Below are 25747 nucleotides of genomic sequence, written 5' to 3'. Positions count from 1 at the left end.
AATCCCAGTTTAGCACGCTGGACGGTAGGCTAGATTTCTTCTCCCTGATGCAAATTACCCCAGCATGGATGAGATGTAGCCTTCCATATACGTCCTCTGAATTTATACCCTCTTCTAAGTAGACTGGAATGCACAAAAAGGGGAGCACCAGAGCTACCAACAGAGATGTATCTGTGAGCTGCAGAAGGGGGGAAATGCCATCCATCTGTACCAGATCTGCTGCTCCGTTCTGGGACGTTTCTGGAAGTACAGTGGCTCCTTTTGGAGTGGAGTTTCTCAGCTCTCCTGCACAGCATGGAAAATTCCTATCTAAATAGACCTCTAATAAACAATACAGCTAATTCAAGAGAAACTTTACAACTGAGCTTATAGCTTATTTTCTTCCTAAAGAAATCATTGAATGGAGCACCTGGATGGGAAGGAGATGGACAGATGTTCCCTTTCCTATCCGGGGGTTTCCACTGGACCTTGCCAAAACGTCTGAGGTCTGTGCAGCCCAGCCAAGTGCCGGCAGGTGGGGAGATCTGTCAGGGCAAAGGGGGCTGGTGACAGCATTGTACCGGCACCGTCTGACTTGTCTGGGGGACAAAGTCTTAACAGAAGTGCTGCTTTGCTGCAGCTAAAAGCTGCTTTTTGGAAAGCACGGGCAGACTCGGTTGAGCCGAGCCGCCTGGGCTCCTCAAAAATTTCCATCTCTCCTTTGGGGCGAGGGCAGAGCTCACCGCTGCGTTCAGACACAGCATCAATCTCAGGACACCTGTGAACGCTCCCATAGCCGGCAGACTGCTAAACTGGCAAGCCACCTTCACAGTGCCAAAGTCAGGAGCATCCGCTGTTGGGACACAGGGAGACAAATACTCAGAGTTCAGTGGCTCAAAACCACGCTGTTCCCAGGTGTAGGTGCGAGCCGAGTTTATATTTCCTGCTACAGCAGCTGGTTTATGGATGCGTTTTTATGCAAGCCTTATTCTCCAGTGACTCTCCTCTTGCGCTTGCTTTTTACCATCCTTTTGATTTGTTTCTCTGCAAGGCATCGAAATGGAAATCGTGGATAGCTGCCAGAACGACAACGGCGGCTGCTCTCACCACTGCGAGCACACGACGGCGGGGCCGCGCTGCTCCTGCAACGACGGCTACATCCTTGCCTTGGACGGCAAAACGTGCACAGGTAATTTACCCCCCTGCAAGGGGGGTGCACAGCAGAGCTGTCGCTTGAGGATGTCCCTTCCCCTCCCATCCCTTCCCTCCTCCTGCAGGATTTAATTAGTGCTGTCCTCTGGCACTTCCTCAGCCACTGCTCCAGCTTGCCTTGCTCTGTGCTTGCTCAGGTCATTCATTTAGGGGAGGGAGCTCTGCTTCCCAAGTGGAAGAGGACACCGGTGCAATTGCAGGTGTTATGGCCGTGTCTCACCGTGTACAGCTGAGGCTGAGGGGTTGTTTTCTGTCCCTTCCTCTGGCTGGCTGGCTCTGGCTGGGAGCATCAGGACCGCTTTTCGGGAGTGTTCCCTGTGCAAACCCCGCTTTGTGTTATGGAAGTTGCTCTGTTTCCATCACGTGCTCACTGGTGAGGTTACACGTGTGGCTGTGGGCAGTCTCACTGAGGAAGTGGAAGCAATAGAGTTACAGTTTTTATTTCAAGAAGAGCTTAAAAATTCCTTCATGTTCCACACGATTTTACAAGGTGATTTTTTTTTGTTTACGGCTTCTGCTGTGCAAACTGTATCTCATACTGGTTTAGGCTCACTGTCGCTATGCCATTAAAGCTGTAAAGAACAACCAAGAATAGAGGAGAAAACAAACCAGGAGCAGGCATCACAGAACAGCACAGACAAGACAGGAGAAGAGGCAGCGAGCAGGAGCTCTGGTGGATGCGGGGGCACTACGGACAAGAAGTCTTGCAACGAGAAAAGCCCAGTGTGGGGAGGAGGAACGAGCAGGGCAGGAGGGAAGCACAGCTCTGGAAGGGCGGCTGATGCTGCAGCTGTAAAAATGAGAGAAATGAAGGAAGGGAGGCAGATGTGGATCCTGAGCTGACGAGAGCCTGGCGGGGCGGGGTGGGTCATTCAGTCCCATTTCTGCACCCGAGAGGAGGCAGAGCAGCACGGTGACCTGCTAATGGAGATGTCAGAGGGAGAACCGCCTCGCTGGCTACAGCCAGGGGAGGGAGAGCAGAGGTGAAGGGCTTGGCAGGGCTGAGGAAGCAAAAAGCTGCTCTTCACAGCAAAAATCTTCCTTTTGTTGGATGCACATTTCGCATTCCTGCACAGACAATGGGCTGTTAATAAACCCCAGAGCAAGGTATCGTCTGACAAACTGCAGAGAAGCTCAGCTTGTGACATTTTTGGAAAACACTCCGTGTCCAAATAACCTGCATTAATCATTTTCATGCTGACCTCCTCACCTCGATTGATTAATTACATTTTCCTTCTCCTCTTTCTCCTGTCCGTGTTTCCTAATAATGTTGGTACTCTCTCCAAGGTTAATTGAGACACTGACCTTTCCCATCTGTGGTTGCTCACCTAGGTAGTGCTCAGAAATGTTTTGCAAGCTCAGCATTGACAAGCTGGCCTTGCATGGCCACTGAATAGCGCGGCAGGCTGGAGGGGCTGAGCTCAGCCAGGAGCCTGCAGTCAGAAGGTTGCAGCTGGCTGCTGGTACCTCGCCACCAGCACAGCCGTGCCGATGGTACCGATTTCGGGATGGACACTGGGCACGGCACAGCAACAGGCTGCCAGCTATCAGAAGCTACGATTGCACCTTGCAGTCCGCCCCTCCAGCAAATGCACTGTTAGATTAGAGGGTTTTTTCACTGCTGACGTGGAATAAGGTTGGAGGTATGAAGGTGCAGGTAGTTAAACGTGGATCGCTGTTCGGTAGCGTCTATCCGTGTGCTGCGTGTGTGGGAGCGCCTTTGTGCGCTTGGCGTGTGCAGCCCGGGCCGTGCCTGGGGGCTGACTGAGCTGCCCTGTCCTCGCAGAGGTGGACGAGTGCGAGACCGGCGCGTCCTGCTGCTCCCAGTTCTGCATCAACTACGCAGGCGGCTACGAGTGCGCCTGCAAGGCCGGCTTCCAGCCCAGCGCCGACGGCTGCGGCTGCGACGGTGAGTGCTTTCATACCGGTGCGACCAAGCACAGCAGCGGGAAGAAGTGCTCTCACAGCTCATTCCAGGGCTTTGCAGCCATTTCTCTGATAAGAGGATGGGCAGCCATATGCCAGCTCGTCCGATAAGGTTTGCAAATGACATTTACGCTTTGTAATAATAATAAGCCAGCATCCAGCATGGATCAGTGGGGCTGCTGGAGATGAGTCAGGAACTCTTCCTCCCCTCCATGCACACCTATACTGATGTGTTTTAGAGACTACTTCTACAAAATGAGAGCCCTCAAAATATCCAAAGCATCAACTGAACTTAACAGCTTAAAGCAGCTGTTTTCACTTGAGACAAAAGCGTAGGTGAAATGATCTGTTCCGTGTTGTTCTGACATGTTTTAATATCTCCAATACTAGTGAGAAACAGAGAACCCCAAAGTACTAAGAAAATTGGGTTTTCTTATGTCCAGAGTAATTCCTCAGATGCAGCCAGGCACAGAGAGCACTCTCTGAAGAGAGGCACTTGTGCCTAACCAGCACTTCTCTTTTTCTAGATGTGGATGAATGTCATCTGGAGAACGGCAACTGCGACCATTTCTGTGTCAATTCTCTGGGGTCATACGAATGTGTGTGCAAGGAGGGATACAGGCTGGGCCTTGACAGGCGGTCCTGCATCGGTGAGCTATTTTTACATCTTGGAGGCCACTAAGTATTTCTCAGATGTGAATTCAGAGCTGGGATTTTCACAGACCCTGGGATTTTGGGAGTCCAACTTGAGCCATGTCGGACGTGGCCAAGGCAGAGCTCCGTGTAACGCATGGGTCCCAAGTTCACCCTCAAGCAATTGGCTCTGCTGGGGATTCAGAAACGAATGCTTAAATCCCCTGGACATGTTTGAAAACAAAACCCTTGTTTTTCAGAAATAAATACTATTTTGATGTTTTTCTTGCACTATTTAATGAAGTTTAACATCCTGTGGAAAAAAAAAAAGGTAGCCAGATTCTGCTCTGATGAACCAAAACAAGTTTTCCACTGCAGTCAGTGGCGTGATTCTGGCTTTCTGCCGGTGTGACCAGAGCAGAGTTTAGCCAAGCAACTTATTTTATAACCTACTTTAGCCTCTGCTAAACTTGGGGCAGTGTTTAATATTTTAACCAACTCTAAAAAGCCAGCCAACTGATTTCCTATCATTTTAAGACTCAAATTTTAGCTCTTGAAAAGGGAGAGCCAGCCTTGCTCTATATTTGTCATCTCCCAAATGAGCTGGAGTAATGACTTTCATTAACTATCAATAATCTCAAACTTCAAGTGGGGAAAATTAAACTCTCCATTTAAAATTTGGCATAATAATAGAGATGGCCTTGCCTGAGGTCCAGAGTTTGTTTCCAGGAGAAAGGCAATTTTTCTTTCTCATTTTCTGTTATTTTGGATAACAGAAACTGTTTGTAAGTACAAATCAGAAAATAGACTAGCTGGAAAGTCTGCCAGCATGAAAGCATGCAAAGATAAATGTGGGGCTGCTTGGGGGGGAGGACTGGGGCCGTGGTCCTAACGGGGTGCCTGTGTCAGTGCTAGGTGGGGACGAGGCCGTGGCGGGGTTCGCAGGGGCTCCGGGGCTGCAGTTCAGAGGTGCCCCCCAGCTCCTTCGCTACGAGCTCGGGGTCCCGCAGGAGGATGAGGAGCGTCGAGGAGAGCTGACGCTGGTGCACAGAGTCGGTGAGTGAGCGAGCCGCGCTTCTGGCGATCCCAGCAAACTGGGGAGATGGAAAGAATTTGGGTGAGCGTGGAGCGGGGCCGGCCAGGAGGAGAAGTGTGGGGGCAGGAGTTAATTCTGCTCCCTCTCCATCTGCCTTGGCAGAAGGGAGGATGCTTGGCCCTGCAGCCACAAGAGGTGTTTTGGGGGACGGGGAGGCTCCCTGCTCCGGTGGGAGGAAGGATATCTCTTTCTTTTGTTATGTACGTCCTATGATTTTTGTGTGAGCTCTAATTACTCATCCGAGGACTGTGCCTTCCAGGCAAAAAAAGATGAGGAACTGGTCTCAGCTTTAATCAACATTTAACTTATTTTTATGAACACGACTGTTTAGACCTCCCAGATCATACAGCATCCAGCCGGACCCAGCGACACTGATAACCAATTGGGAAACTGATAAATGAGATAACCAAGGACAAAATTATCAGGCACCGAAACCTCAATCAAATATTTATTGACCAGTTTATGCATGTTTTATTTATGTTTAGCCACATAAAAGTGGGGATTATTAGTCATAGCCGAGCACTTGCATTTTTTCTAAAGCTGAGGATTTGCAGCATGTGACGGTTTGTAGGAAAAGGTGATGGAGGAATGAAACTTCTCATGGTTCAGTAAGTTCTTTTACCTATCAAATATTAATTTATTCCTTATGCTTTCAGACATATTTTTGTACTGGAATCTACGTTATTTTTTTTAAAGTTCTTTAAACAATAAACCGATGCAAGTAATTAGTGATTTTCTATAGACAGAATGACTTTGTAATGTAGAAGCGTGAAGTTTTTAACAGTAATTTTGTATTCTTCTCCTGAAGTATGCATTTTCAACCTGTTCCAAGTGGGAGCACTGGGATTCTCAACATCTCTGAAAGCCTGGGCATTTGTTCAGCTTTAGAAGAAGGAACAGTTGGGTGCTGAGACCTGGAGGAAGTCTGGCCTCACACTGAAAATTGCTGGTGAAAAGCAACCAGCCTGCTGACTTTCTGTTAGCTGAAGTAATCTGCCAGCTTGCTCTCAGGTGTTTTTCAAAATCCCCTTCCAAAAAGCCTCCAGCCACATCTGTAAAGCTTACTAGGCAATAGGCTGACCGGGTGGATAAGATCTTCATTTCACTGAGGTATTTTAGCAACGAGGACGGAACACTCATTTTTCTCTGCCTTTTGTTGAGAGACTCCACAAAGGGAGAAGCTGAGGGTTCACCTGTGTGTGCTTGCGTTTGTGTGCAAGGGAGACGAGGAGGGCAGGGATGGCAAGGGAGGAATACATTTTCATATTAGTTTCTCCCGATGAACTAACCCTTTTCATATCCATGAAGAAAAAAGGAAGTGATAAATGTGTATTATTCTTTGTTTTCCTTGAATAGCTCGAACTATGCTGTTAGAAATATCGCTCGACTATGCTTAAACAGCACAGCATACACCTACTGCAATAAAAGAAGGAAAAAATGAGCCTCACAAGAAGAAAAGGAGGTTCACTTCCAATAAATATATTTAACAATATACAATTTTATTAAGCTTTATTACAATTTCACTTTTTTGAAGGCAAGCTGATTTTAAAAAGTAGTTTTAAGTGCTCTTTGATGGGGAATCACAGCATTTAAAGGAGTAAATTCCAGCTGAAGTCCCAGGTTTCCTTTTGTCCAGACTTTAAAATTTAAAGTGGACAATTTGGGAATGTCCACTTGGGACCACCTTCTGGAATGACTCAGTGATATTTGCAATGCTACCAACATGAACACTAACAACCTGAAGAGGATTTGTTTCAGATCGTCAGTGTTGTGCGTGTTCCTTTTTGCGCTTGTGCATCTGGAAGGATAGGTAAGATCCCCTGAAAGTATTTTGTCTGGGTGCTCACCGAGTCTTCTGTATTTTTTCCTTTCAGTTTGCCTTGATAACACTTTTGGCAACGACTGTAGCTTGAGCTGTGAGGACTGTATGAATGGAGGCAGATGCAACAGCGAGAGCAGTGGCTGTGTTTGCTCACCTGGGTGGACCGGCATCATCTGCAACGAAAGTGAGTACGGTGTATTTGGGAGGTAGGGACTTTGTCCTAGTGCTGTGACACTGCAGATAGGTAGGAAATAGAAGTAACTGCTGTACTTCTAATCCAAAAAGCTCTTTGAGGAGCACAGCTGTTTCACTGCTAGCTCAAAATTGTATTATAGTATGGCATAAATTGAAAGGATGCTGCAACAAATGACATAGACCTTCAAACAGTGAGGTCTCTGCATCCAGCGCAGTGCCTTTTTCTAAGCGCTTGTGTTGGTGCCTATTTCTGTTCACTTTGCTGGTGCAGAGTGCCCAGGTGCTGCAGTGTGCCTGCCATGCTTCGCTCCACAGCTTGCCCGGCTGAGTTTCAGAAGTCTGTCCTGGCAGGTGGTGTGACAATCTGGGCGGATGTAATGCTAAACGTGTTTTTCACAGAATCCCAAGACATTTCCCCCTTTTTTTTTTTTCCCTATTGTATTGGTAAGCTTGGTCCTGTTTTTATTAATTATTATTATTATTAACATAGATTTCCGGAGACTGATAATATTTAGTATTGGAAATTATATTTTTCCCTCCTTATTCTTGCCTCCTGATAGAAGATCTTTCTGGTTCAGAAGTCTGTGTCAAAACCAACTGGAAAGATAGGCTGGGGACTGCTTGACATACCAGGCACAATTCTTTATCTGCGGTTTGCCAAAAGTTGTCTATTGCTGGTCTGAGATTCCCCAGAGCAGTTCTCCCCACGTGTCTGAGATGAGGCTCTCCGATTGCTGCAGGATGGTGCAGTGGCCCTTGGTACTTGGAAGGTCTGCACTGTCACGGATGAGGCAAAGGCATGACAAAGAATTATTACTTAGCATCAATAGACAGCAATCCTCAGGTTAATCACCATCTAGTTTGTTTAGGAGGCATAATCACAAAGGCAAAAATGAAGCAAAAACAGCAAATGATTGAAACCAGCAGTCTGCCCATAGTTATTTTTGGAGACCAGTCCGGGTTTGGTTTCTAAATAGTAGGGACAGCTGAGGGGATAGGAAGGGAGAGGATTAAAAGGATAATTTCTACTCTACCTAAGACAATTCAGGCTGTCATGTTAGGATGTTTTTACTTATATTCATGGCACTCTAGTGGTTCAGAATAGATTAAAAAAATTTCAAGACCGGATTGAAATTCGCTTCAGAAATAATAATAACATTTTACTCTATATTCACACTAGATATCTATGCATGTAATGTTGTGGAGTTTGTCTTTGGCATTTAAAACGCAGAGTAATGGAAGTGTGTTATTAAGCTAAAGCTGCAGTCCGATCAAGTAGGCATTGACAATGAAGGATATATAATCTGTAGGAAGTAGCCCAATGTGTTGGCTTGCATTCTTTTCTCTTGCTTTCTTAAAATACAGCATAGTTCGGGGGTTTAGGGTAAGCTAAGCAGTTGAGAAAACTGGAACTAAATTTCTACAATAATGCACCATAGAAACCAAATGGAAATTGATGTGAAATGTCAAGTTTTTTAATGTACATTGATAAAATGTCAGTTAAGTCTGATGACTCCAGCAATTGTATTTACTCAGCTAGCTCAAGCTTTCAAGCTGCAAACAGTGGAGGAAAGCTGTATTTCACAATTATTTATTTATTTATTTATTTATTTATTTATTTATTTATTTTTGCGCTGGAGTAATCAGAGCTTTAGGAAGGAGTCCTGTGCTGTTGTGGATCCTCTTCTGTACATGGTCAGCTGTGAGATTTTGGAGACTATGTTAAAAAAATACATCTTTATAATAGTATTTGGGAGGGGAAAAGCAGACGTTTAAAATATTTATTTCCAAATGTTCAAAACTGTGCTCTGATTTTCACACTTTGTACTTCCTAGGCAATGATTTTTGAGCCCCATGCATTGTGTGAAGCATATTCAGGGACGAATGTGGGTGCGTCAAAAATTCCTCCACTTAGCTAAGCTTGGTTACTTCAGGTGTCATTTTAAAATTAGCTAGGAAATATTAGGTGAATGTTTATTACCTTATATAGAAAGACTGTGACATTGTTTGGAGCCTGCTTGGCTACAGGGAGTATTTCACTGCCCAGCTTTGATGACGGGAGCCTCGTTTTGCTTCATGTCGAGAACAGGGGTGGGTGATCATTCATTTTCTCTGCTCTCCCTGCAGCTTGCTCCCGTGGGACGTATGGTGACGGCTGTGCCGGTGTTTGTAAGTGCCAGAACGGAGGCTCCTGCGACCCCGTCACAGGGCAGTGTCACTGCCCGCCGGGAATCCAGGGGACGTTTTGTGAAGACGGTACGATTTCTGTCGTCTTGCTTGGGGTAGCGTCAGCCTGGAACCTCACCACCTTCCCGCATTCCTATCGGGCTGTAGTTATGCGTGGTAAATCTTAGGGGCCCAAATGAGAATAGCCTCCATTGTGCGAGATATAATACAGCCCTGCAGAGTGCCGTGAGTGATTTTTGTTTAAATAAGAGTTAAGAGGATGGATGAGCAAAAGCGAGGGCTTTGCGAAGATGGGCTGCGCAGAGGCTCAGCCTCAGGCTAGTGACAAAGCATGGTATTTTCTGTAGCGCCTGTTAAAAGAGAGCTGATTTGGTGTCCATTTTAATACTTAACAACTGACGCATTGCTGTGTTTGTGCTCTTCAAAGGATGTCCCAAAGGACTCTTCGGGAAGAACTGCAACAAGCAGTGCAACTGTGCCAACAGCGGCTATTGCCACAGGCTGTACGGAGCCTGCCTGTGCGACCCCGGGCTGTACGGGCGCTTCTGCCACCTCAGTAAGTCCCAGTAACTTTTCTGACCTGTTTATTTAGCACGTGCATATCGTAACAGGCTTAGAAAGATTCCATAGGACGTACAAAATGAGCGAGGCTTCAGGACCTGCCTTGCTCACCTGGCTTTAGCTGAAGAGTTCATGCTGGGATCTGGCACGGGTTGAAAGCTCTGTGATGAGCTGGGAACAGTGGGATGGCAGAGAGGACTTCCCATGCACTCTGGGAAGCCCCAGAAACTCAATTTATCTTCTCCTGTAACAATTAATCCTTGCCATAAGGGTTGAGTTTTGTGAATGCATAAGGGTGAGGACTATAGCTGGGTTGGATCGGTCAAGTTAAAGTTTGGGTTGTTGGTGAAGTTTAAGTCTGATAATTTCACTGCCCATTCTATGGCAAATCAAAAAAGATAAGCACAAAAATTAGGTTTTTCCCTAAACTTGTGTCTAAAAGAGTCTTCCTCCCCGCATGAATTTCCTAACTGAGACATCTAGGTTTTGTCCCTGAAGTGGGAATATTTCTGAATGTTAATGCTCACAGTACACAAGCGCACTCATGAACACTACCAAAAGTTTAATGGGAATAAAACAGATCAAACTTAAAAATGTTACAAAATAGGTAATCGAGATTCTTTGCACTTACAGTTTTTGTCTGGAAAATCTATACAAGATGGAAAAATTGTTCCTTGATTTTTTTTTCATGAATCGTTTTGTCTTGGACTGTATCCAAATATTTTTCCTTCAGAAACTTAACCAAGTTTGTTTCAAAACATTTCTGGTTCTTGCATTCACCACATCTTGCTTGAACGGAGTGAATCACTTCAGGAACGATGTAAACTCTGTTTTACACGCCCACATCAATAGGCACTGTCAAAGGAATGTACATGTATTTGCCCAAAGTAAAATGAACATTTCGGTTTTTGCAGCAGTTGCATTCTGCAGAAGTGTACGATTTCAAATAACTCATGCATAATTACAGACTTAATGATTCCTTTTAATCTGGCTGCAGCCTGTCCCAGGTGGGCCTTCGGAGCTGGCTGCTCGGAGGAGTGTCAGTGCGTGAAGGAGCACACGCTGGAATGCAGCGCCAGGAACGGGACTTGCGCCTGCAAGCCTGGCTACCACGGCAAAAAGTGTCAGAAAGGTAAAACAGCAAGCCACATTCTCCTTGTCTGCTTATTGCTTTGGCCTATCAGTATTTCTCCTCCCGTGTGCTGTTGTGCTGCTGCTACTAATACGTTCACTAATACATTCATATTCCACTAATTTTTTTGTCTCTGATTTTCCATATTGCAAACTCTCCGAGTGCCTGATATCACAGAGCTTGCAGGGATATCAGTGGGAATACAGCTTAAGAATGCGGCATTTTTAACCTGATCAAATGACAACAGAAATCTAGAAAACAAATTCTGTTACAGCCCTAAATAATGAAGATTGTGGGAGTTTTCACTTCTCTTTCCTTTTTTTTTTTTCTTTTTCATGCAGACAGTAAATAAGTGGCAAAAACTGTTTTATTCTGGCAGGCTCATTTGGAAGGGGTTTCAGTAACGCTGCTTTTCCTTCGGATTTTCAGATCTTTGATTTCAACTTATTCTTTGTAGTTTTTGGGGGAGTTCAAAGAGAATTGTGTTCTGCATTCTTGTTTGCGTGTCTCTATAGACAGTAATGGAGTAACGCAATAAAGATTTTCCCTTCATATTCCTCTCCGGGCACGCAGGAACGTGTCAGATTTATGACACTGGTTCTGGGGGGGTTGGTGGAGAATAGTAGTGATGATAGTGATGATATTTAATATCTTTAGTGTTCTTGGTGGTCTGCTAAATTCTGGGGGAGAGCATCTCTCACCCAGCGCTGGCTTTGCACAAAGGCAGAGAGCAGCAGAAGGTATAAACAGATAAGAAGAGTAATTCTGTAATGGCTCAGTAATTGAATCTGGCCTTAAGTACTCTGCCACTCTGGTTCTGGGCAGTAACCTCTCTGAAATGGCCATGCATGTGTTTAATTATTATTTACATTTCATTATCAACACCTCTGTAATACAGAATAGATTTTTCTGTAAATTTCTGCTAAATTTTTTTCTGACTTCTGTTCAGTTTCCTCAGCTCTTGCTTTTTCTTATACGTGTTCTGCATTTGCTTGCATTTTCCAGAGTGCTCGCCTGGCTTTTATGGAGCTGGTTGCAAACTGAGGTGCAACTGTTCCACCGACGCTTTGTGCAATCGTGAGACGGGAGCCTGCAAGCATCCCTGCCCACCTGGTTTTCATGGAGAAAAATGCCATTTATGTAGGTACTCACTGCATGTTTCCCCGGGAGGTACACACTGGATGGGAAATTTTACCCGTGAACCTTATGTTCAGAGGCAGAAGTTGCAGATTAAAGGGTACATTTGCTGCTGGCATGAGACACTGATGCTAACATAGATCACTTTGTGCCAGCATTGCTCAGTTTCAAAGTGCTGTTGTTGGTGACTCCTAATATCTTCTAAATGCTCTGTTGTATTGATCAGCTTTTGGGGTTTCCTTTGCACAGCTTGTCCGCCCGGGAGCTTCGGGGTGAACTGTGGGCAGAGCTGCAGCTGCGGAGGAGCGCCGTGCGACCCGCAGACCGGGCAGTGTATTTGTCCAGCTGGGAAAACTGGTGCTACCTGTGAGGAAGGTGTGTTCGGTGTTGGGCTAGGACAGTGAGTGTTCTGCTTTGGCAGACGGGGGAAGAAGCTGCATTATTGTCATTATTGTTTTTCCCACCAAAACTGCTGCAATGCAATATGCTTTATTTGAAGAACAGGTCTTTAAAGGATAAGTCTTGGTGCAGAATGTATGATATCCACCATGTAGGATTGCTTGTAAAGAGGGAGCACGATGCAGTTATCCTGTCCTATCTGTCTGCTCCAGCTAATAACAGTGATTTGTATGCTGGGCAGGGCTTATGCAAGTTGGGTAGAGATGTCAGGGCATTGCAGCAGCCCTGGGTCCAAGAGCAGAGCTTGGGACCATGCTGCTGCATGCACATAGCGTGCCGTAGAAGCTCTTGAAGGGTGTTGGCCAGACAGATCGCAGAATCACAGAATGGTTTAGTTTGGAAGCCGTCATCTGGTCCAGGTGTGGAACCAGCAAGTGAAGGATCTGGAATAGATGAAGGGAATGAATAGGAGTACGTTGTTGTAGGAAATTAAGAAAAGGGGTGAAGAAGGTCTCAGGAACACTGAAATACCAGGGGGCCAGGGGATGCCCCTCTGCCACTTGCATAGCATTGGCCATGGCACTGCTCCGGGCAGCAGGAACCTGGCACGAGAGGTGGAACTGGTTGTGGGCCTGGGCTGCACCTCACCTCCAGCCCCTCTGCATCCACCACGGGCAGGAAACAGGGTACTACTAGCACAGCTGGGTGGGATGCTAGGGACGCAGCTCTGCAAATTATGACTGTCCTGTCCCCCACTCCACCCAGCAAAAATACAAAAGCAGCCCTCTTCTCCCAAATCTCTGTCCTGTTTTTCTTTCGCTGAGTGCAGTAATTTGTTTTTCAGATACAGATATCCAAGCGCTCACAATGTTACTGTATCAGAAACAAAACCAAAAAACAGACACACAGCGACGGAAGCTGGAATAGAACGTTTGTGTCTGTCTTTAGATGTATTCTTGTGTGCTGCAGCATAGGATCATGTTGTCTGTTTCAGAAGATTTCCTGTGAAAGTGCTGTCAGTCTACAGAGATAATATACTGCTCCATTATCCAGCATTGTTTTACTATGACTTTTAATTTATTTGAAATCAGCAGGATTCAATGATCAGCAGGCAGTGTGGGTATCCCGTGTGCTTGTTTTTCCAGATTGCCCTGACGGCCGGTGGGGCTCAGGCTGCCAGTCCTCGTGCGAGCCCTGTGCCCAGGGGAGCCGGTGTAACGGGGAGACCGGAGCCTGTGAGTGTCCCCTGGGGTACAGTGGGGCCGGCTGCTCTGAACGTAAGTGCTGGTGTCGGCCTCTCTGTGAAACGAGTCAGTGTGACGAGTCAGCTTATGGCTTGAATTTTACCTTCGTGCTGTTTCGTGTGGTGTTTGTCACGTTAGGCAGGCTGATCCAAGGCAAAATACCCTGCAGCTTGAGGAGTTCCCCATGTTGGGTTTGACCGTTTTTGCCAGGCAGAAGGAGATGACAGATAAATGCAAATGACAAGCTAAACTGCATCTCAAGATGATGTTATCATTAGACCCAATTTAAAGCAGCATTTACGTAGAAAAGCGATATTTCATAGCCATAATACTTGCACCGTAATTCCGGTTGATTGGCAAGAGGTGCTGACCAGCTGGCCCCTGTGGCTTCACTCACGGGTTACATTGACAGCACTGCTGCTCGATTGAGCTAACTCTGGATTAAATAACGAGGACAAAGGAGTAATATCAGTGCTGGCTGTGCAGATCCACCAGAGACCCTGAGAGTCGCTCAAGCCACTGGTCTGTGCTGCTGTGGCATGGCTCCTTCCCCAGCCCATGGGTATTAAAGGCTGCTTGAGGATGGCCGTCGTGCTGGCAGTACAGCCAGGCTCTCAGGGCAGCGTGCTTCGTGCAGACCTCAGTGCTGGCATATTTTCTCCTGGTTCATCACAAAATCACCCAACGCTTTTCAGGAAGGTTCCTCTGACTGGTACTGATGGGCAGAAGTAGCCAAAAGCCGCTCAGGCTGTTCCACTTCCCAGGGTTGAGCCCTAGCCACCTAGCATACAAATTGCAGATGTTGCTTTCATTTTACCGTTTTGATTTCTGAATGCAGCTAACACATGTTTTAGGGACAAGCTGTTGCTGACTCCTTTGAAAAGATCAGTCTGTGCCTGAGTTATGATCTAGGTGAGATTGCAGTGTACTCGTCTGCTTTCAGCCTGCCCCGATGGCTTCTATGGACGAAATTGCCTGCTGTCCTGCAGCTGTAGCAGCAATGCTCTGTGTCACCATGTCACCGGGGAGTGCACATGTCCCCCTGGCTGGACTGGCCACGACTGCAAACACCGTAAGTCAGACACGTGTTTGCTCTCCATGGCATACGCTATCTCCCAGGAACTTATCTGCAACTGTAAGAACCAGCTCTGTTTGTTCTTAGCCTATTACATTTTTTTTAAATGTATTTTTGCTAATCTTATTGCTTCCGAAATTGTGTGGTGTTGGGTTTGCACAGCCTGGGTGGTTATAATCCTTAATTATCTAGGTTCAAAGTGTTGAAATAGATGGCTGATGAAGCGCAAAGTATTGATATAAGCTCTTATTTCAACACTGTGGATCCCTTTGCCCAATACCATCGTTTTCACTGGCAGTTTTGTTTTTCATTTTCAGAACATACTAGTTTCAAGATTAATTCTCAATTTTTCATTTTGTTTAGGGGATATTTATACAAGTGAGTGACATGTACAATCTTGTGTCTTAAGGTCACTCCCTAAATTGTGAATGTAAATGCTGGGAGAAATTCTGTTCTCTGGAAAAGAAGAGCATCCCTCTGTTGTCTTTAGCATTGCTGTCCATATTGATGGCAGTGTAAGAGCCCAGATTTGCCCTTTCTGCCTAGAACCATATAAATGTTAACTCATCCTATTTAATTCTTTCCTTTTCCTCCTGTTACATCTATTCAGCTTGATTTGTTACAGTCTCTCTTGCAGAAAGCCAATAGTTCTTTCTAAACTTGGCCTTGAACACATAAAATCATAGAAATTAATTTTGAGTGTTGACAGAAGTAGGCTTTGGACCTGGCTTCTCAGGCTTGGTACTGAAGAAAATTCTGGGAGGATCTGAAGCTCCCACCAATATTTGTATTTAAAGAGTCAAACCAGTCAGAAATGTGTGGAGCCGTTTAGATAAATTTCCATAAATCCTTAGGCTCCCTAAAGAATTCTGTGACCATGGTGAAGAAAGGCTTTTATTTTTGTATGGGAAAAGCTATGACAAAGGTTGTTTTGCAGATACTTCTCAGAAGGGCAGCTCTTCAGCTCTTGCAGACTGGGCAGGAAGCAGAAGTATAGCTCCAAAAACTTTTTTTTTTTTTCCCCCATAATTGACACATTCATCCTTATCCTTACAAGAAAGGAAGGAGATGCTGTGCTTTTGGTACGCTGTCATAACCATATTACATGAATTATAGAATGAAGCAGTTAGGTTGCTTTCCCAAAGACTGTGAGATTTCTTTGTGTCCATACTTCATCTCCCAGTATTTTGGAAAGAAATCTTACTCATGCTTCCTGTTTTAGCAACTCTTTTCTTAAAACAAGGAGTGGTTTTCTTTTCCAGCAGCCACTGTCAGTCAATACATTGCTGGGAGGGAACAAATATTTCAGGGTGATTTGCAACCTTTGGAAAATTTACAATGATTTTATGTAGAAATGCTCAAGACAATACAAGCAATCCCATGAAGCTGAACTTTCTTTTTCCCCTTTCCCTGTAAATTTTCAAGTATATAGTTTCTCTTGTTTTTGTTTTGTTTTTTTTTTTTGTTTGTTTGTTTGTTTTTTTTGTTTGTTTAATTTCAGGAGCATTCAGGCACTTATATAAGCATAGAGAGACAAAATACATATTTTCAGGAGAGGGGAAAAAAGGCTTATTTTTCCCTTTTAGGACTTTGCCTCTCTGCCGTTCTCCCCTCCAACAAACAGTTTGTACTAAAATAAAAATATGCCACTGCACAACAGTAAGCCTTACCTGACTTGCCAAAAATCAAATGCAAGTGTCCTAACACCAGACACTTAAACCTTTCTTGCACACCTGAAAGAGGATTGATTTTCAGAGACAGTACACATCTGAAGCTCCCATTTTCTTCTGTCATTTCAAGGCCAGAAAGTCAGCTATTAGATTATCTGAAGTCTGAATCCCTGTCTAACACAGGACATCCAATCTCATCCAGATACACTTCTGCTGAGTCCATTTCCCTGTACTTGACAAAAGCTTCTTGTGCAGAAAAGCATCCAGCCTTCAGGAGGCAAAGAAGCTGCCTTGTCCATTTGTAATTTCTGCAAATGGCTAACTGCTAATAAGAAGTGATTTTTTATTCAATTTTATTCAATTCAAAATTGTATTTATTTCTACCGATATTTGCCACTTGCTGCAGCTGAGAGTCCAGTCCAGAGTGCTTATATATTAAGGGGCTATTCTGCATCTTTTCTATTCTATTATTTACATGTAAAATAATTCATCAGCCAACCTCAAAGTTAATTCTCAACGTAAATGCTGTTTTGCATTTCAGCCTGCAATAGTGGCCGTTGGGGACCGCGCTGTGAAAACACCTGTGTCTGCAATAACAGTGATGGTAGCTGCGATCCCGTCACCGGATCTTGTTTCTGTGAGCCAGGATTCACTGGGAAGCACTGCGAACAGAGTGAGTTGCAACTTTGTCAACACAAGGAATTTGCAAAACCAAGGAGCGGAAATTGTTTTTCCTTATAACTGCCTTCAGGAGGGCCAGCGGCTACTTGGCCTCCACGCCACTGAGCACTCACATTGAAGGGATCTCAGGTTTCGTTGGGGTTAGATGCTTTCACTAATTTGGATTCCAGAAAAGTTATTTTCAGGCCTAAATTGCTATTTTTAATGTTAAGACATTGCGTGAGTGATAGGATTGATGTATGGTTGGCTTGTACCATAAAATTTTCCATATCAGTTATATTTATGCGGTTTTACATATGCATGTCTTAATAAATGCTCTTTAAGACCAGACATATAGAAATGCTTAACATGTACATAACAGAAGCAAAATCAGGAAGGTTTGGGTTCCTCTGTTTATTAACAGCAAAAATGCGCAACGGTCTTACCAGTGACCCATGCTCTCTACTAATCTGTCTCTAGCAGAGGTCAATAGCAGAAGCCTTAAGAGGATAAAAACAGATATATAGAGAATTTCTGATATTTTCCCAGGTTTCAGCAATTTGTCACTTGGGAACTTCTTGAAACAGAAGCAATATCTCTATATTTAATACAATGTGGTATTTATTTCCAATTAATGTGCCTATTTCCTTTTTTATTCCATGCAAACATTTGGTATCCAGTTCATCTCGTGGCAGTAAGTTGCATAGTTACACTCTCTTATTATAGTTGTTGCTATTGAATGAAATAAAGATTTTATCTATTAGTTTAAGAATTTTACAGTAACACAGATCCAGCTTCCAGAGTCTCAGTAGTGCAGGCAGAATTAACTGCTGGTGTCACACAGAAATGTCAAAACAATTAATCTGGAACGGTGACCTAAGACAAAAACCCTGGAAAGTTGCTCTTACGGCTCTTGTTGCTGTTGGCACAGAGGGAATGGAAGGTCAGTTATGGGAAGACCAGCTCCTAGGGAAAGAGCTGCCAGCTCCACTTATCTTTCTCTCTTGACCTCTCTCAAAATGGCATCTCTGCAGATAGGAAGTAGCCAAACAGCTGGGCTTCGTCTCCTCTGACACAGGCAAGGCAATTAGTGAAGCCACCACTTCAGAGGAAATTTTGGCAACCCTTTATGTTCCCTCTCTAGGTTTGCTGTTTTCTTCAGTCTGCGTTTTACCCCACTTTAATTATTTATTTATATACATATATATACTTATAAAATACATAGATCTATGTGTGTGTGTGTGCAAGATTATGAAAGCCATAACTCTTCCCTAAGCACTTTATGCTGCCTTGGAGGCAAGGTCTGTGTTATCATCCGAGAGCTCCCCTGCTCCCGAGGCGTACCGGGGCCTTTGCCGCAGGTCGGGCTCTTTCTCCTGGCAGCTTTGCAGTCAGCTCAGGTTCTCCGGAGCTGGGGATGTTTCTGGGCACGCCTGCCTGAGCAGAGGGCAGATTCTCTGTGATGTGGACTGTGAAATCATTTGTGAGATGTACTGACCCATTGCCATCACCTTGAAAGTCTCGGCTCCAGGCCAAACGCCGCAGGCTTGAAGGAAGCTCACCGAGAGCCCCCACCTATTGCTGCACTGGAATACAACTCAACGCTGGGACTTAATTTCACCCGTTAAGTGCACATATATTGAAGCAAGTTCACCATTAAACAACGTCCCATTTTCAGACACAGATGAGAGAAAGCAAAGAAATAGGGCACCTCGATATCCTTCTGTTCCCCATCCCAACATCTAGCCTCTGTGAGAGACCTGAGGGATGGCTCCAGTTAGTAGAGAGTCACTAACCTGCAGGAATGACCAAATTTGCACTGGCTTCTCTCCCTGTCCTCCTACAGCACCAAAGAGGCAGCACCAAACACACCACTGTATTCCAGCCAGAGAGGTGTCTTTGAGGATCCTCGCTGTTGTCTGTTCTCTGTAATTCTTTCCAGATTGCCTGAAAATCACTTTGTTGGTATAATTGCTAAAATCCTACACTTTTTTAAGAGATCTGGCAATAATCTGCATAGCTTATCTGGAGGGAAGTTCACAGGACCTTCAAACTTGAATAGAGGCCATGTAATATTGTGTTTAGCCTAAGCATATCTCTACATTTCAGCTTGTCCAAAATATCTAATGTCAATTAGGCAACTGGCCCTCTTCTTAATTGATTTTCCTATAATCCTGGAAGAACTTATTTTCATTCTCAAATGCTGTTTTATTTCTTCAGATAGTGAGCACCATGCAAATCTTTTAAAACTCCTAACATTAACTGCAGTGGAATTGTAATTGTTAATCTGTCCCCCAGATGTAATGCGTTAGGTTGAGTTTTTCAAAGCAGAGCCTGAAAGTGAATTATGCAGCGTTCAGTTTGGAGCTTTTTGAAGGAGGCCAACACATTGCGTATTTTCTCCAGCTTTCTGGGGGATAAGGATTTGCAGGAAAACAGAGGACATGGCCTCAAAAGGAGGCACTGAAGCTGGGAGCTTTCCCCTTCCTGGCTGTGGACGTCCCAGAGGACACATGCCAGCCAGCAGTGCTAGACCAGTGTGTAAAGTGTCATCAAGCAGCAACTGTGGAGTTGCAGGCTTTGCGGCTATCACAAGATATCACTTTCCTGTGCAGAATTTAGTCTTTCAACACACTGACATTTTTCTAAAATAGGCTTTAACAAAAGCGGCCCAGATTACCTGGACCCCAAGGAGAACGCTTAATGATATCAGTTTTAGGGCATTACCTCTACGCCTCGATTCTCCTTTTGCAAATAGTCAGAATTCCCATGTATCTAAAAATTCCCCGCTGATCTGTGGTCTGCTCCAGAATTAACCCGTCATCTGGTTTTGATTCCCCACTGCAGGATGCCCTGAGGGAAGCTTTGGCCCGAACTGCGAGCACAGCTGCCAGTGCCAGAACGGAGCCGTCTGCGACCACGTGAGCGGAGCCTGCACTTGTGGTGCTGGCTGGATGGGGACCTTCTGCGGAAAAGGTACTGCTGCCCGCTCTGCTCCCCTTCCTTGTTACGCACATGGCTTGTTTCAGTTCACCACAGAGCTGGTTTTACAGTTTGCAGCAACTGATCTAAATAAACCATTGAACTTAATGGGAGCACGATACTATTTTAACACTGAGCGTAAAGATGTTTGTCATGCCTTAGATTTGCTTACTCCTGGTGCATCTCTAAAATGTGGGAGAGAAAAACATGGAGCTGTGCACCTTCCCAAACGAACTCTTTAAGGACACACATCCTTTTAACTTTAATGAATCCACCAGATCCTCTTCTATCACTTGATAATTTTCTAGAGTTGGAAATGATGGACTGGATTTCTTAGATAAATTATTGTGAGTCAGCCTGTGGCATCATCTAAGGAGCCTGCTGCCGTGCTGTATCATTTTGCAGATCTTAAAAAATCGGGCTTTGGATACAAAAGAACCAGCATGAAGTCAGACATTCTGAAAATTATTCGTCTAAATGACTGAAGATTTTATAAATGATGATCATTAAACCAAAGCCACAATTATTTTGTTTAGAAAGCAGCCTTATCAGGCAATTTATTGAGGCAGCATTAGACTCCAAGAGAGGGAAATGGCACCACTCGCAGGCACTGACTGCCCTCTGATGGGCAGGAAGGTGCTGCACAGCCTTCCCGGTGATGTAGTGGAGGACCCAACCGGCTGCAGTATAATACAGCTTGGTGTTTTCCTCTCTTTCTTACCATGAATTATTGTACGAAACAAATATTCTGTCCAAAGCTCTGCTGCCATGTGTGCTTCATACTTTCTGGTATCTATGCCGTGTGCCTTTTTAAAATCAATTACTTAATCTCTGTTTTAATAAGTTGTTTTTTTCTTTTTATTTTTTTTATGCACAAGGGAGTGTGCCCCAAGGCCACTGGCACCTCAGCACAGTTCTTACACGTGCCCAGATGCATGTCCTGTGACTCCTTTGGGATTTTGTAATAGTTTTGACATTGGGAGCTGACAAGTCAAACTGACTGACTTGACTTCATTCAATTGGAAATTAAGTCATTCTGTATGGGGGGTGTTTTCTAGCATTTGATATACCAAAGGCATTGGTGGTCTCTGCTGGACTCTAACAAATGTGTGACTATATTGGAAAAGCAATACAGTTATCTGTGTTGTGGTATAAATCTGTGCGTTTCAGCAGGAATCAAAATGAGGACAAAGAGACTAAATATCCTGCTCCAAGGTAGGTGTGAGAAGTAGGGGGAAACCAGGGTGATATCTATTGGGAAACAAAACAAAACTAAAACAAAAAAAAAAAAAACAAACAAACAACAACAACAAAAAAGGTTTCAGTTTTCAAATCAGTCAAGTTGGATGTTTTTTTCTTTTTAAATTGCTGGAAGAAGATTGTGGAGGGGAAAGCAGAAATTTGTGCCTATCATTCATGACCCTCGAGTTGTCAAAAGACCCTGTTTTCTGCATGTTTTCTCTCAAAAAGATGGGGTGTTTGCTCTGAGTTGACCTGTTTTACCTTTTCAAATAGAAAGTTTCATCCAGAAAGGTTTGTTTGTTTCCAAAAAAAAAAAAAAAAAAAAAAAAAGAAGATGCAGGAAAACGTGTGGGTGGCTTGCCCTTGGTAGAACTTTCTGGCACCTTTTCCCTGAGGAGCTGTAACACTTCTGTTTTTAGTGACTCGGAGACTGGCAGGGTTTCCTTCTGGCAGGGCTGTGCTTTTTGCTGTGCTCTTGACAATCCACCCACTTCGGCCAAGCTCTGCGCCTTTCAGGCATCTCATGTGAGAACGTAGAGCTGGAGCTGCTGAGTTGCCTTCGAGTGCCAACATACCACTGGTGCTTCATCCCGGGGCTAGGAAGGGCTTTTCCATCATCACAGAAACACTGAAACTGCAAATTTTGCAGCTTTCCAAGTTTAAAGTCCTAGGAGAAGGTAATACCTTACAGGCGTTAATAATGAAATGAGCCCCCATTTCTTTATTTACCACAAATATCCATAAGCTCTAATGATTATTTTTCAGTATTGTTGGTGTAATGTTAGCCCTCACAACTCTCAGCATTGGGCTTTCATAATATGTCGCTTTATGGTGAAGTTAACCAGGCGTACCCAGCTTCCTCTGCCTCTGCCCACTGGCAGTTGTAGAAGCTCATGGAGAATTTATGGCACTGTGGGCAAGCGAGCTTGTGTTTGTAGCCTCGAGCAGTCGTGTTACCAGCTGGCATGCTGAGGTATCTTATTCCCCGCCAAGGCAGCCAGCCCAAGTGAAAAGCATCGTCACACCTGAAAGTGCTGTGGCGTTTGGGACAGGGGCAACATTTCAGTCATATTTCAGTTTAACTGGATGAAGGCAAACCTCCCCATTCACTAGAACTGAATATTTAGGAGGTATGACACAAGACAAGGCCTTGTATGTGATTCACTCTTCTCTGAAAAGAGCATAAATAGCAGGGACAGCATGGTGACTCAGAAGATATTTGCAATAATGCGTGCAAATTGGCATTTCCTTATGTTTCATCCCTACATATATTGCCTGCCAGTAATACAGATGACCGTACAACCAAAGCTACATCATCATCCACCAGCATGGGACAGTTTCCAAGCCAACCAGTATTAGGAAATAGTGTTGCTCCGGGGGCTGCTGTGTGAGACCTTGCTGCGAATTCTTCAGGAATTGACTGAAATTCTGTGCCCTCAGCAGCAGGATGCTGCGAAGAGGCCACACGCTCTTCAAAGTGCTTCTGTCTGTCTGTCAGCATCTCATTTCGGCTTTGCTCAGAGCCAGCCTCAGTCAGCTGTTCTTCATCTGGTCCGGCAGCATTCAGTCACACCGCTGCCTCTCCAGGAGTGGCATGATCACGTATAATATTGGGTAAGAATAAAGCTTTAAAGCCACTTTCTGAAAGAAAATGAGGCCTTTCTGAGGGCGGTACGTGCCTGCTCTATCTTTCAGCACTGCTCAGTCCTTTAGAAAAATGAATCTTTTGAATTCTGCGACTCTTTAAAAAGAGCTGCAAAAGGAGCAGAACCGTTTTAGTTGCAAAGTAGCTAATTTGTATGTCAGTAGCTATTTGTACGTTAGCTAATATGCCTTTTCGCTGAAAACAAAATAATCTACTAAGAAGTGTTTGCAGGGCATATGAACTACATAGGGAAGAGTTCTTTTGCATTTTCTTGAAACCAGCAAGTGATACAACCAGAACATGGAAGAAATAGTGTATGGCTCTTCACAAGGTCTGGCATTACAATGGGAAATTAATCATTTTCAGTTGTTCTTTGAGAGTGGTACTACTAGCGATACCACCAGATATCCTCCTGAGCTGGTAATGTTATGCACCTGGACTGTGCTGTGGTAGCAGAAGATGGCTGAGTCCTTCCTCTATCCTGTTAAAGCGTAGATAATGTGAGTAGTATTTTCTCCAGAAAAGGTGCTTACTGTGAGCACCCACTGCTGCAGGACTTTTGTTTTAATGCGCTTAAAGATAAACAGAAAAGTCAAAACAAACTAATGGGGGAAAAAAAAAGAAAAACACAACAAAAAACACAACCAAGACCCAAAACAATTCTTTCTTGTAATAAATTGCTAAATATATCAATGCTGGCTTCAAATAAATATCAGTATCGGACCTGCAGGAAGCCTGGGCTTCCATGGGCTCTTGACGTCAGGCAGTCCAACAGTTCACCCCAACAAAATCTAAAAGAATCGAAGTGTGACTGTGTTAGCTAACGGTATGAGAGCAAGCATCGTGTCCCACCGGGAGAGCTGGGTCACCCTGCCCTGCACCAGATCCTGCTGGGGAAGGCAGCTGTTACAGCTGATGTCATTCTGTGAAGCGCTGAGCATCTGCAGCTCCTGCTTTGAAGGTTATGATTGTCTTCACTGTGCTGTAGTTTTGTTTAGCATCACTCCCTGCTCCTCTCTGGTATGTGTTGTATGACCCAAGGCACATGCCCAATTACAGCATCAGGCCAACAGAAGAATTATCCAGTTCACTGCTCCATCTGACAGAGCATCCCAGAATGCCACGCAATTATCCCACAAAATTGGAGGCAGCGGGATTCTTGGACTTGTCCTACAGTGTGTTTAGGAACTGATGCATTAATAACGGTATGTCTAGCCCCCGTGAAGCGCAGCACTCAACATTTGGATTTGGAATCAGCACTGCTGCAGGACAGACTCCGATTCTCTCTTGGGACTTCTGCAGTTAATCGTTGTCACAAGATAGCCCAGTAAGATTTCTGGTTTTGTAAGATAAAAGGGGGAAAAAAGGCTGTGCATGTCTAAGAATAACTGACAGTACTCCGTAGTCCCTGTGTTAAACAAAGGGAAACTTTGTCAGCCTTTGAAGCTACCTGAGGTTAAGTAGTAGAAGTCCTTTCTTGTATGCTGTGGATCCGCACTGCTAAACCATAATAAATAAGGACATAAAGATTGAAACCACATGCCGATGTTTCTTCCTTACAACTTGATAACAGCTCTCACCGGTTTGGACTGCGCAGAGGCTGCCTGATGCTTTAAGGCTTTCCATCAGTGTCAGGTACTTCTCCATTTTTCTGAGACTGCACATGCTTGGAAAGTGGCGTAAGCCTGAAGTTGTTCCTACGCCAAAGAAGAAGCTGTTGTCTGGACAGGATGAAGGGAAGTTCAGCCTTTTGATTTTGAGTAAATGAGACAATCAGATGTAATCATGAGCTGAGCAGCAGCTCTGGAGAGTAAAGAAGCCAAAGCAGATGTTGCAGAGCATTTCACTACCATCCTCTCTGTTTGAAGGTCCAGGTTTGTCTGTCTACAGATACAGATTCTTCCCCTCCTTGCAGCCAAAACAGGCAGCAATGCTTTCTGTTAGGGGGCTGAATTTATGTTGGTGGACCTAGCAGTAAGAATAGACTAGAATAAAGAGCCTGTACGTGAAAAAGAGACAGGGCAAGAAAAGGAACAGAAGAGTCCAATAAAGGGAAATGTATATGGATAATGGGTTTTTCTGACCTTCCAGAGAGTTGCAAAGTTATCGTGGGGAGTCCCTGGAGAGTGTATGTTCTGATAACCATCATTTAAGGCTCCGCTGGGAAACCGGTCATTCTGTATTCGTGGTGTAAGTGTGAGAATTGGGTTTTAAATATGAGATTTTATTGAACAGGGAAGACAAAGAGCTAAGTTTTGTGGAATAACTGCTCATTTAATGAGCACCATCGCTCCTGAGATTGAATGATTCAGGATTTCTGTGGAATGAATGACATATACTTGTGTGTCTACAGCTTTATTTTCACTCAGGATATGATAATTATATATGTAATATATGTATATGTATATATGTATGAGAACTTTGCTGAAAATGGTTATTTTGCATTTTCAGCTTGTCCAGAAGGATTTTTTGGGCTTGACTGCCACCAGGTGTGCAACTGCAAGAACGCTGCAGGCTGTGACCACGTCCTGGGAACGTGCCGCTGCCTCCCCGGCTGGCTGGGAGAGACCTGCGAGCAGCGTACGTACGTACGCACCGCCGCGGCCCCCGTCGGCGTGGCACGGGTCTCTTCTGGGAACGGAGGGTGACCCACCAGGGTATGATGGTAGCTGGGTCACGTTCCTTTCCAACAAGGCCAAAAAAGGAAACAATCTTTGGTAGCAGCGTAAATAATCAAGGTTTTTTTTTTTTTTTGGCTGATGTTGGGACTTTTCAAATATTTTAAGCATCGGTTTTTAAATAGCAGTGCTATATCTGACCGTATGATGAATCTCAGCTTTACATTTTTGTGAAGCATCAGGACATGAAGTGTCGTGTCTGCGTTTCTGGTGTATCTCATCTGACTATCAATTATAAAGTGACAGATTACAAATGCAAAACGTGGAAAAAT

The 25747-nt window shown here is 44.5% G+C and overlaps 1 protein-coding gene across 8 annotated transcripts in view; it reads left to right on the top strand.

The window, feature by feature from the left end:
- The window catches only part of LOC106032155 (multiple epidermal growth factor-like domains protein 6), a 223868-nt gene that overhangs the window by 170434 nt on the left and 27687 nt on the right, over window positions 1-25747 (top strand). For 5 of the 8 annotated variants that reach the window (XR_010833610.1, XR_007161622.2, XM_048059396.2 and 2 more), the window contains 15 exons: window positions 1031-1168; window positions 2978-3100; window positions 3645-3767; window positions 4660-4806; window positions 6721-6852; window positions 8991-9119; window positions 9478-9606; window positions 10609-10743; window positions 11749-11883; window positions 12130-12255; window positions 13425-13556; window positions 14467-14658; window positions 16810-16941; window positions 19776-19904; window positions 25249-25377. Coding sequence is in view for 6 of the 8 variants with exons in the window: in XM_048059396.2 (XP_047915353.2) it covers window positions 1031-1168; window positions 2978-3100; window positions 3645-3767; window positions 4660-4806; window positions 6721-6852; window positions 8991-9119; window positions 9478-9606; window positions 10609-10743; window positions 11749-11883; window positions 12130-12255; window positions 13425-13556; window positions 14467-14658; window positions 16810-16941; window positions 19776-19904; window positions 25249-25377 (2031 nt within the window). In the remaining 2 variants the exon portion in view is untranslated. The remainder of the gene's footprint in view (window positions 1-1030; window positions 1169-2977; window positions 3101-3644; window positions 3768-4659; window positions 4807-6720; window positions 6853-8990; window positions 9120-9477; window positions 9607-10608; window positions 10744-11748; window positions 11884-12129; window positions 12256-13424; window positions 13557-14466; window positions 14659-16809; window positions 16942-19775; window positions 19905-25248; window positions 25378-25747) is intronic. The other 3 variants (XM_048059393.2, XM_067002517.1, XM_067002516.1) reach the window with 2 other exon arrangements.

The sequence above is a fragment of the Anser cygnoides genome, chromosome 9, assembly GCF_040182565.1.
Source record: "Anser cygnoides isolate HZ-2024a breed goose chromosome 9, Taihu_goose_T2T_genome, whole genome shotgun sequence".
Taxonomy (NCBI): Eukaryota; Metazoa; Chordata; class Aves; order Anseriformes; family Anatidae; genus Anser; species Anser cygnoides.
Note: the sequence above shows the minus strand (reverse complement) of the source record. Positions and strands in the feature narration are given on the sequence as shown.